The following is a 12,389-nucleotide window of genomic DNA, read 5'->3' as shown; positions in this document are numbered from 1 at the left end:
TTTTTCGTCTATATTTACGTCTCCAACTTGTTAAACTGTACACATTCAGTCATTATGAAAGATTACTTCAGGTTAGCCGGGAAAAATGACTTAATAAGGTAATATATTTCTCATTTTGTACTCATTTAGTCCTTCGTATTGTTGTACACATTTAGTCCTTGATATTTTTTTTGTTTCAAAATAAGTCATTTTTGTTTTTGTATTCATTCAGTACTCATGAATGATTTCTTTTGGTTTTTCTCACAACATCTTACGTGGAACAATCATTGATGAGGTGTTTGGGCTATTGATGCTTATGTCCATTGCGATCTCGAAAGCTTGGTTGCGTAGGTCTTGTGGTTTGGCTTAGGTTTTGTGTTCTGAACGTCGTAACTTCTTCATATGATATCAGATTTTAACGATCTTTATATCCACATGTTCGTTTTTTTAGTCTACTACAACTTTCGTTAAGACTACTAGAGTTAAAATGTAATATATTTTTACTTACGATTTTATAAAAAAAAAACATCCATACATGCATTCATAAAAAATGTATGGATATAAAAATCATAATTAAAAATATATTACTTTTTAACGGAAGTAATCTAAACGAAAGTTGTAGTAGACTAAACTACGAACAGATGGATATAAAGATCGTTAAAATCCGAGATCATATGAAGAAGTTATGACATTCAGAACACATGACCAAAGCAACCAAGTAGTCGAGATCGCGATGTACATAACTATCAAAAGCCCCAAACACCTCATTAATGATTGTCCCACGTAAGATGTCATGAGAAAAACCTAAATAAATCATTCATAAGTACTGAATGAGTACAAAAACAAAAATGACTTATTTTGCAATAAAAAAATATTAAGGACTAAATGTGTTAAAAAATATTATGGTCTAAATGTGTACAATGTGAGAAATATATTACCCTATTAAGTCATTTTTACCGGCTAACCTGGAGTAGTCGATCATACATACGCAGATCCATTATGGATCCCAGGGTATCCCGGGATACCCCTCAAAAGTTTTTTAGTAGTGTTAATTTTTTCGGAAAATTTTGTTTTATGTTGCAGTTTATATCGGAAAATTTTGGCTACCCTAAAATGTTTCAAGTTATTTCTAAATGGTCCAAAATACAAACTAGCCCAAATGGTCCAAATTTTTTAAGCCCACATTAATTAATTTATTGAAACAAAGAGGTATTAAGCCCAATAGTTTAATAAAAAAAAAGGACGTAATATGTGAATGTGATCGTCGATTTCTCTCAATTGTCGAAGTCGACTCATCTTCTGTCATTTCCTACGATCGTCGACATCAGCACATCTTGTCATCACAACCCTTCTCAATGGTCGTCGCCTGCGGCCTACCGGAGGGAGAATTCTGACCACCTCCTCCTCGACTCCTACATCACAATGAAACAAGTTAGTATAACCAAAATACTCAATCCTATTATGTATTTAGGTTAATTCAAATTCCAATTTTTTGTCATTACGTTTGAAAAATTAGAAATTAACAATTAACTTTGTTAAATTAGGGACTTAGGGTTAATACTTAATGATTATTTGTTGTTGAAACTTGAAATCAAGTTATAGTTGATATATTTTTATTATAGATTGCTATTTGTTCAAATTTGTTGTTGAAACTTGGAATCAAGATTATAGTTGATATATCTTGATAATTGATAATTTGACTCTAGGTTGTTATTTGTTGATTGTTGTTGAAACTTGAAATCAAGTTTATAGTTCATATATTTTGATTGTAGGTTGCTATTAAAAAAATTTTCAAAAGACATTTATATGTTGGAGAAAACAATAGTGAAGGAACTTCCAAAAAAACAGGGCTAATGAAAGTAATCAAGTTCCACAAACTAATCAACCAATGCCAAAACCACAAGAAACATAATCTAATGAACCTATTCAAGTTCCACAAACTAATCAACCAATGCCAAAACCAAAAGTGACACAATCTTTTTGATTTGAATGATCTTCCTTCGGACCCGGGGGATAAGCCAAAAAATTACATCTTATAATCATAATCAAAGGGATGAAATAAGGAGCTAATAAGCCAAGACGTTTTGTTGTGAAATGGTTTACTGGTTTTTTCCATGGTTAGAGATGGTAGGGGAACAAGGTGGAAGAGATGCATTTATAACCGAAGGCTTTGATAATTGGAGTAAAAAAGGTTCATTCCGGAAACATATGGGTAATATTCAAAGTTATCCTCATAAGGCCCAAGAAAAGTGTGATTTGCTATTGAGAAAAAACCAATCAATTGGTGAAGCCTTGCATAAGCAAACGAAACTTAAGAAATGTAATTATGAAATTCGATTACGTACTACAATCTGTAGTTGTAGATTTTTATTGAAAAATGCATTACCATTTCATGGACATGATGAGACGGAAAAGTCTAATAATAAAAGACTTTTTATTGAAGTCCTATCTTTGATTAGAGAAGATAACGAGAAGATTTTTAAAGTTGCTTTACAAAATTCTCCAAAAAATGAACAGTTGACTTCTCCAACGATTCAAAAAGATATTGTCGATTGCTTTTCAAAAGAGATAATCAAGTCTATATGTGATGAAATTGGTAAAAATGTGTTTGCTATTTTAGTTGATGAGTCTAGTGATGTTTCCAAAAAAGAGCAAATGGCTATAGTTTTGAGATATGTTGATAGACTTAGGATTGTAAAGGAAAGATTTATTGGAGTTGTTTACGTGTTGGATACATCTTCTTTGACTCTTAAAGCCGCCATCGATACCGTATTTTCCAACAATAACTTGAGTTTGGCTCCGGTGAGAAATCATAAAATATTAATTCCTTTATATTTTAATACGATATTAGTTTTATTTTTATTTCTTATAGTTTTTTTTATTAATTTTTTTAAATATATAGGTGAAGGGGCAAGGTTATGATGGAGCAAGTAATATGAGTGGTGCATTCAACGGTTTGAAATCTTTGATTTTAAATGAAAACAGTTCCGCATATTATATACATTGTTTTGCACACAAACTTCAATTAGTGGTTATGGCGGTTGCAAAGAAACATGATGACGTTAAAGAATTCTTTGAACAACTAGCTTTGGTGGTTACTGTCGTTTGTGGGACTTGTAAGAGAAAATATATGATACTGGAGATGCAAAAAGAAAGAGTGGCATCTGAAATTGGTATTGGTGAAACTGAACCAGGAAGAGGGTTAAATCAAGAGATTTCTCTTGTTCAAGCTGGAGATAGTAGATGAGGTTCACATTTTAGAACAATTGTAAGTTTGGTGAATTTGTTTGCAGAAGTTGTTGCGATAGTTAAATATGTCAAAGATGAGGGATCTAATTTATCTAACCGTAATCAAGCAAAGTGTATTTTGTCATATTTCAAGACACTTGATTTCATGTTTCTTTTACACTTGATGTTGGAAATTCTATGCCTCACAGTTACCTTGTCAAAGCATCTTAAAAAAAAGATCAAAATATTCTGGAAGTGGCTTCGTTACTAAAACAGACAAAGAAAGCATTGCTGGTTTTTAGAAAAGATGGGTCTCCATAAATTTTGAAGAAGGTATGTGCTTTTTGTGAAAAGTAGAGTATTGGAATTGTAAGCATGTCGGAATATTATGTTACCCTATGCAAGCGTAGGACCAATAAGACTAATCAACATCATTTTGAAGTTGTGATTTTTAACACAATTTTGGATATGCAAATTTAAGAATTTAGGGATAGATTTAGTGAAGTTGGCACGGAGTTGATGGAGAACATAGTGGCTTTGAGTCATTGTGACTCATTTTCTAGTTTTGTTAAAGCAAAGTTGTTAAAGGTAAGCGAGATATACAAAAACGATTTTGACGATTCAGAAATGGCGCAACTTAATGGGCAACTTGATATCTATTATCACTCTTTGCTCCATGATGAGAGATTTTTCAACTTGAAGGGAATTGCAGACCTCTCTCGTTTGTTGGTGGAAACCGAGAAGCACCTCTCTTTTCCTTTGGTTTATAGATTATTAAAACTAACTTTGGTTTCGCCCGTCGCAACTGCAACCGTTGAACGGTGTTTTTCTACAATGAAGTTCTTGACCAATTTGCGTAATAGAATAGGTGACGATTTTATGAATGATGCTTTGATTTGTAGTGTAGAAAAGAAAACACTAGAGAATGTTAAGACTGAAAATGTAATTACTCGCTTTCTTAAAATGAAAGAAGGAAGAGGTGAACTTTAAAATGTAACTTTGTTATGGAAGTTGAACTTTATATCTAATGAAATTGCGGCTTTTTTTTCTTATTCTATATTACACAAAAAAAAATCAGGATACCCCTTTACTGTGACCCTGGCTCCACCGCTGCGGTTATAAGGACTGAATGTGTACAGTTTAACAAGTTGAAAAGGGTAAATATGGACGATAAAAAAATTAGTGTTCAAATGTATAAATAAAAAAATATATTACCCGTTTAAGTCATTATCCCTTTATATACGGGTGACCACAACCGCGGCACAGCCCATGAGATTTTTGCAGCCAACTTCTTTTTTTTCCCAGTGAACCAAGCCAAAATGATGTTGTTTTATTATTTTTTATGAATAATACATTTTCTGGAGGCCATTTTGATTTTCGTAGATTGTGGCCTCCAAAAACTCTTACCATTTGGATGATTTTGTTAACATTTGTTTATTTTTGGAAAATGGTTTGTGAGATTAGATTTAAAAGTCATAAAAGGTGCCCATATACATAAAATCCAGACCAATCAAAAGCCGAATGAGATTGGCATCCTAGCAGTACTATTTTGATATCAACATACAAAATAGTGAAATACTGTTTGTACAATGTGAACCGTATTTCAACTCATCATACACCAAGTATACAAAAGAAATCTGCTTGCTTTTGATAGAAATTGCTAAGAAGTGGAAACCCAGGACTTTAATACAGTAATTTTATGAGTTTTTCCCGGGTAAAGTCCTGTTCCACCATGTTCAGAAATATGGCATTTCCACATGGGACCATTGAAGAATCTTTTGTGAAACTCGCAATGACGAGTGGATTGTCTATCTTTTCACAGGCAACAGCAAGAGCATCAACTAAACAGTCTTCCTTTACACCCTTGATTAACCCCTCAGCAAATGTAGAAGGCAGTATAGATGCAAGATGAGGGCATCCCAAAGAATCAAGCAGATGATGATAGTGTTCTCCCGAGTTTACACAGATCATGGAAAGAAGAACAGTTAATCGCAAAACCAAAATGTCATACAACTCCTTTGATTTTGTGATCCATTCCAATAAATCATCCCGGGAATTCAACATTTTCATAACCATTGAAACCAAAGAAAGAGGGATATCCTTCATGATGTCCAAAGATATAACATGGCCAACATCTGAACCCACACTCCGTTCCTCATAAGTAAGCCATTCAACGCAAGAAGATCTTGTCATGAAAAAGTGACCACGAAAGCAAAATGACAAGATTAGAAGACGCTCTATAAGATATAAGAAGCAAGTAGGTGACATACAGTCATCGGCTCTCAGCCAACCTGCAGAAAACGTTGTCTCTTTCAGTACATTATGTAAACTTATAGCTAAGTCCACATTTGTGGAACTTGATTTATCATCCTTGAGTTTATCAAACAAAGCTCTCCAGTTCAGGGAAGAGCAATATCTAACTTTTCTCTTAGTATCATCATTGAAGTCAATCATTCGGTATGCTAGCTTTATCATTGCTATTCTCCCAAGCTGCCCACATGTTAGATCTTTGGGTGATTTGCTGTTTATGTTGATTGCTTCTTTAAGCATACTCAGAAATGTTTCATTTCCCCTCAGAGATATCATTTCTTTTGACTGGGCGATATTCCAGTTGATGTGAAACACATTGATCATGAACTCATCCACGAAAAATTTGAAAGATTGATCGATAATCCAACCAGCACGATGCCACCCATTCGGAAGCTTGCATTTCTGAAGTGATTTTGTAACTTTAAAATAATTTGCAAGTATTTTCATACGTTGATGAATGGAGAATTTTTTCACAGTTGAATAAGCATGAATAGACTGAAGCTTCAACACTTTTTCGGAAACATACAGTAGTTCCGAACACCAATATCGTGAAGCCACAGAAGAAAATTCACAAGCATCAATGATGTGGAAATGTCTGTTCCTACGCATAACAGGATTCATATTTTTCACCCAATGGGCTTCAGCATTGAGCACAACATAGCTTCCTTTCTCATCTCCATCGTAACTCCTTATCCCAAAATAATTGGAAATGAAATCCGTGTATATTTTACTATCTTTGCCACAGTGATCCCATGTAGAGCACTGGTTGATTAGTTCCCTTATCAGTTCCTTCCAATAACTCCAAAAGTAAATCAAACCTTCAATGGAGACAACATTGTTGGAAAACTCGCTTTCTAAATGCTTAAGTTTCACATCATCAACCCATGTTTCAATACTAGCATTGACACTGCAATCCGAACCGAGGTAAACATCAAGAATTCTTCGGGAAAGCAGATAGTGTATCATAAGGCTTTTTTCTTTTGGTGTTTCACTCAAATATCTCCACATGTCATATAAGCTGATATCTACACTTGATAAAATGCTTATCTCTGTACGCACCAATGCAGAATCCTTCGAAGAAGGATCACAATAATCCACATACAAGTTCGCATCATGAAGGAGCTTGTTTTTCTGTTTAAAGTGCTTTAGTGGCCATGCTCGATTCCCATGAGCCCAAAGAGATCCAAAGAAGACATACCAAAGTCTGCTCAATGCTGCTTCAATTGATTGATTATCTTCGTTACCACAGTTTGCTGCTTCTACAAACTTTCCACATATTTCTAGCAGTATCTGAAGCTCATTTATACGGTTTACAGACTTGAAAAAGGAACGCATTAGGTGAAGCAAATCTTTTTCAATTTTGTCTACTTCATGAGTCGTCTTCACATGCTTCAAACTCATGGCTAAAGAATTTTTTTTGTAACAATCTATGAACTCAAGGCCTTTTATTAATAACTCTTCTTGATTTTTTCCTTCGGACAAAATGCTCGCCTCTTTGCACACAAACTGATGGAAGAAATTAGAGTCACTTTTGGCGATTACAACAGCCTCATGTAGTAATTCATCCTTCTGTCCAAAAGGTTCATCCGTGCTTTGAAGAACCACAGAGTTCATGAAGACATGCCACAGGATTAGAAGTGATGATTCCTTGTGAACTCTAACCATGCGAGTAAGGTCAGCTTTCGGATTTATTTTAAGCCTTGAGACCTTTGCAGCCTCTTCAAAGTTACCCCATTCTATTTCCAGCAATATTAATTCATTAAAGCACCTATTTTTTGTTAAGAAGATCCTCATCTCATCCCTGGAATGAAAAGAGCGAACAAATGTCATCATACTCTTCAAATCTTTGACACCTAGATAGTAAAGAGCACATTTGTCAAGCACCTTTGCAGCTTCTTGAATGTTACCCCATTCTACTTCCAGGGATATAAGTTCATCAAAGCATCTCTTTTTTGTTAAGAATTTCCGCATCTCATCCTTTGAGTGAAAAGAACTAACAAATTTCATCATTCTTTTCAAATCCTTGACACCAAAATAGTAAAGAGCACCTTTTCTCAAAAACTCTTGCTCGGCAACCCCACAACCTCCCCATTGCTCTATGAACCGAATACCCATTTCAAATAAATTTCCATCAGAGCAAGCAGAAAGACACTTTGCAAAAGCTCCAACCTTCTCATATTCCTCAGCTGCACGTTTACATGATTTTGAATGTGAATATCAGATAAAACAAAAAATAAAACAAACCACAAGTAACAGACGTACACCACAAGGACTAAGGTACAAGAAGAGAAACAAAAAAAAAATTGTGGTTGGCACAATAAATGTAATCATACTAAGAAACACATGAGAATATGTATGTATGTATGTATGGACATTTTACTGTTGGGGACCCAAATCTTCAACGTTTTTCTCCATTCGGTTACGAATGTTCATAATTATGTAGTGGGCTAATATTTCTTAAAGACTTAAATCGTGTATCCATGTAAATCTGATATGGAAGAGATAGTTTGTTGACCTCAAAAATTGAATCGATTTGACAAAAGTGTAGAAAGAAAGTAAAAGATTACCAGCTGTTTTATAATCCTCCATCTCATAGAAGCACTCAGCAGCCAACATATGCTTTCCAAGAGACTGAAATAGCTCAGCAGCTTCCTTAAAGACCTTCTTCCTTTCTACCTCTGAAGTGTGGATGCCTTCAGCAATTGCACGTAGTTGATATGCTTCTGCCAATCTTTCAGAATCCTTGTCCTCAGCCTTCATGAAGCACATCTTTGCCATCCCAAAGTTATTCTCATAATATAACTGCAATTAAATAAAATAGATATCATTAAAAACCTCAACACAAACAAACTTCTCAATGCACAGAATTTGGTCATACATCAGACCTTTACGCCACGTGCTTTCCACTCGTCTTTACTGCTTGGAATTTTCATTTCTTCAGCAAAGGAAGCATTCAAATGTTTGACTTCAACAAGGCTTAACTTTTTCCAGTAATCAAAGATTGGTTGAGAGAAACCTGTAGTTTCAGAAATCCATAATCTCTGTCTTGTTCGAGTGATCGCTACATACAACTGCTTCAGTTCACTGCATAAAACAACGTGCTTTTCCATATCGAAAGATGAACACATTACAGTAGAGCTCATGTTGAGGTCTTTTTCCTTCATATACTCATAAATGATTCGCCATTCATTTGAGAAAGATGATGTAGTGAAAAAGTCATATAACAATACGTCCTACAAAAACATGAAATATAGAGTTGAGTGCATCATAAAGTTAGGCTTTTGTGGTTGTACAAATAATATTCATTTTAAGATTTGAAAACAAATAAAAGATTAATTAGTATTTTACCTGAAATTCTAATCCTTTAGACTCCATGATTGTTAGAACAAGGGCATTCTTGCCAACAATATTGACTACCTTCTCTTTAAGGTATTCATCCCAAACTAAAACGACTTGCTCAGCACCAAATCCAATGACTTTCTGATCACTACCAACTTTATTGGTTCCAAATATTGTTTTAATAGCATTATCACTTGTATCAGTTTCAAGAAGAACAGGTAGTTCCCCACTTATTCGACTAGTTTCTGGCCTCAAAGCATCAACAAACAAAGGAAAAAACTGGAAAAGAAGGTCGATAACACTTTGGGCCAAATTTAAAACTCCAGTATGTGTGCGAAAGTTCTGGCTTAATTGAAATATCCTGGACATTGTTCCCTTTTCTGAACCCAAAAGGAAGTGGCTGAAAAACAGCAACCTTATATCTTCGAATCTGAATCCAATACCCTTTGCTATAGCCTGGGCTGTATCTCCACAAAAAGCATAGCCCTCCTGAACATTTGTACAAACGTATTTGAAAAGCAAAATCTGCCTCATTGTAAGATCTTGAACTTCATCAATATATACATAATCCATATAATCTCCCTTGTACCCTTCAAATTCAAGTCTTTGATGAAGATCATTCACTAAATCAGCCAAATCAAAATTTTCTTTTTCCAGTTTTATCTTCTCATACTGAACAAATATGGAATAGATCATTTCTCTCTTTTGTGCATCCAAAATGGAAGTTCGGGCATCACAAAGAGCAACATAATCTTCTCTAGAGAGGATCCCATTTGGAGCCTTTCCTGCCATTAATCCACCCTTTATAACAGACATTATTTCAGTATAAACTGTGGAGGTGTCAAAACTTTTTCTCAGCTTATTGTTGAAGTGATGCCAGTAAAGTGAACAAAATCTCTCATAAGTAACATCCTTGAACCTCATATATTGTTCCAAAACACTGAGTCTTGAGTTACTTGTGTTATTGCCACAAAGGAGCTGCCTAACACAAGGAAATCTCTCAAAGTATGATCTACCAACTGTTCCATCAAGCATTAGTAGGAATCTATGGAATGTTATGATAAGTGGATATTTGTTCTGGGGAAGATGAATAAAGTGATCTGGAATATCTTCAGACAACATCATTTTATCAATATCATCAGTAACCCCTGAGCTGCTTTTGGATGATGAACTACCACATGTCAATCTGGATATTTCAAAAAGTCATCATCAGAGATGCATTATATAATACACATGAACACAGATGGAAACTAAGTAACATTATATTCATCTAAGTGGTGTAATTACACCATAAGTAACTTCATTAAAGCCAGTTTGGATTGGTAGTTGCAGTAAAGTACTGATGTTAAAAAAACTTCTTCCCATATTTGATTTAAGAGTATGAGTAAAAAAACAAATCTAAGATGACATAACTTAATTAAATAAAAGGTTGCTACTATTTGCATACAACTTGACTTACATACCTATTAAATTCACCAACTTGCTGCTTCACTGCATGGCAAAGTCTTGGACTGAGAGTAACAAAAAGTTGATGTAGCACATCTTGCTTGATCACCTCCTCATTGATTTCCATGTTTTCATGAAATCCTTCAGATGCTAAATGGTGAAGCTGTTCATTTCGGAATAATTTTGTAGTTAACACTGTAGTTTTTCCAGTTCCAGATCTTCCCAGAATGAAGCTGCTTTTGTTAAAAGAAACAACATCCTTTTCTTGTTCAGTGAGCTCAATAGGAAGCCCAAGAACCCCACCATCACATCCAGAGATCATACTATTTACTACTCCATGTGAAAACTGGTAGAACTTCATTAGTGTCAAACTTTCACGCACCTTCACATTTTCAACACCTTCATCCACAAACATTTCCTCACAAGAGTTTGTATTCTGAAACTTATACTGAACAATTTCAGTAGTCGCAGGCCAGTTCAACGGAAACTCAGAACCCCTGAGAATTCGAAAAACAAAATTAATTAGAAAGTTTGTACGCATATAATAGATTAATTTGATGAGAGTAACAGTGATATTTTTCATACTTTTGAACACATCTTGCCTTGCAATAGTTAATATACTCCCGAGTATACATCTTGATGATTTGTTCTAATCGTTTTATTAACTCTGTGATCTCATGAAACGGCAGTATGTCCCAAACTTTCAAGGCTTGGACATAATGTGAATCCTTAACAATGTCTATAGTACATAGAAGATGCAATCCTTGAACTTTGAATTCTCTCATAAGATCAGAATATGGGCTTCCACTAACAGAAGCTGTAGTCGAACTCCGTTTCGGCCTCCACCCAGTAGAAAGCTTTAGCAGCATCAGAAGTACTAGTTTTTTGGTCTCCAATGACTCAATGTTTGAAAATGATGTTATAAACTTGCTGCTAAAGAAAACCTAGACAAAGAAAATGGAATGCATGGTGAACTAAAGGTACAGAACAACATATCTAAAAGCCAAGCTTTCATTTGACCAACTATTGAAACGATAAAAGATTTTTTGAATGATCTTCTATGATATATATAGAATTACTAACAGGAAAACTTTGGTGCTTCGCACTTTAACTAACAAGAAAGCCGAATTACCTTCCATGTGGTATTTTGGAAGAGTGAGGTCTCCCCAATAAGTAACTCGTCAAGCTCATGAAGATCTTTCTTGACTTCAACTACGACCTTTGCGAGCTCCTTTTGTTCATCCGCCAAAAAGAAACATTGACGAGCCTTAGCCTCGAGAATTAATGGTTCCCAGTACGACCCACCCTTCAGGAGCGCCCTTTCATCTCCTAGAATCCATAGACAGCGTCTGAAAAAGCATCAGAATGTTAATGTCATGCAATCACTATAGTCCAACAACAGTTATCAGAAAAGGAAGAAAAATATTTAAACATGCTCTCATAGATCCCACACCTTTCCGATTTGAAATAGTCATTAGTGTTCAGTTGTCGACTTCTCTCGAGCTCGTTGAATTCATCTCCATCAGCTCCCACTGTTGATATTATCGTAACATCTTCTGCACCCTCGTAATCTTGAAAAAACCGGACTTTTACCTTTAAAAGCTCATTGTTTTTGTAGTGCATTTCAACTTTCTGCTGCAGATATTGAACTTGAGCAGGGTGTGGAGATAACACGGCAATGCTAATCTTATGCTTTGATGACGCACATTCTGTAACAGAATGGAACAAGTTCACAACTTGTTAGCTTGGATATTATAAGAAACGATGTTCTCTATCATGCCTTCTCGAGTTTTTAGATACATAGTTTCATACCTTTATAGATTAACTGCAGTATCCGCAAAGTAACCGCAACCTCAATCATGTTTTGCATGCCATTTTCAGCATCTACAACCTCTTTTCCAGAAAAAATGTTGATGAATGAAAATGAACCAAACATTGCACCAGGAATATAGCATTTTTGTCTAACATTAACAGTGTAACTCGAAGATAATTCCATTTCTAACTTCACGAAATTGAAAGAAACAACTTCGTTACTAATGATTCTAAGGTATCTCTCTCACTACGACTTCGATTAAAGATTTACGTTA

At 34.9% G+C, this 12,389-nt stretch overlaps 3 protein-coding genes across 3 annotated transcripts; 2 read left to right on the top strand and 1 right to left on the bottom strand.

The window, feature by feature from the left end:
• The first annotated feature begins 2,103 nt into the window (after positions 1 to 2,103).
• Positions 2,104 to 3,226, top strand: LOC145105788 (uncharacterized). The gene is made up of 2 exons (XM_079042866.1): positions 2,104 to 2,781; positions 2,882 to 3,226. The coding sequence occupies exons 1-2, from the start codon at positions 2,104 to 2,106 to the stop codon at positions 3,224 to 3,226; spliced, it is 1,023 nt and encodes a 340-aa protein (XP_078898992.1).
• Positions 3,227 to 3,726: 500 nt separating this feature from the next.
• Positions 3,727 to 4,197, top strand: LOC145105787 (uncharacterized). Its single transcript, XM_079042865.1, has one exon. It carries the CDS (start codon positions 3,727 to 3,729, stop codon positions 4,195 to 4,197), a length of 471 nt encoding a protein of 156 aa, XP_078898991.1.
• A 693-nt stretch (positions 4,198 to 4,890) lies between these two features.
• Positions 4,891 to 12,298, bottom strand: LOC145105786 (uncharacterized). Its single transcript, XM_079042864.1, has 9 exons — positions 12,115 to 12,298; positions 11,756 to 12,011; positions 11,435 to 11,651; positions 10,888 to 11,246; positions 10,320 to 10,799; positions 8,866 to 10,042; positions 8,403 to 8,750; positions 8,085 to 8,319; positions 4,891 to 7,703 (listed from the first exon to the last, which is right to left on the bottom strand). Exons 1-9 carry the CDS (start codon positions 12,296 to 12,298, stop codon positions 4,891 to 4,893), a joined length of 6,069 nt encoding a protein of 2,022 aa, XP_078898990.1.
• Between the last annotated feature and the right edge of the window lie 91 nt (positions 12,299 to 12,389).

Source organism: Lactuca virosa, chromosome 4 (assembly GCF_052849685.1).
Source record: "Lactuca virosa cultivar CGN04683 chromosome 4, Lactuca_virosa_CGN04683_v6, whole genome shotgun sequence".
Classification (NCBI taxonomy): Eukaryota; Viridiplantae; Streptophyta; class Magnoliopsida; order Asterales; family Asteraceae; genus Lactuca; species Lactuca virosa.
The sequence above is the reverse complement of the archived record's forward strand: the minus strand, read 5'-3'. Positions and strand labels throughout refer to the sequence as shown.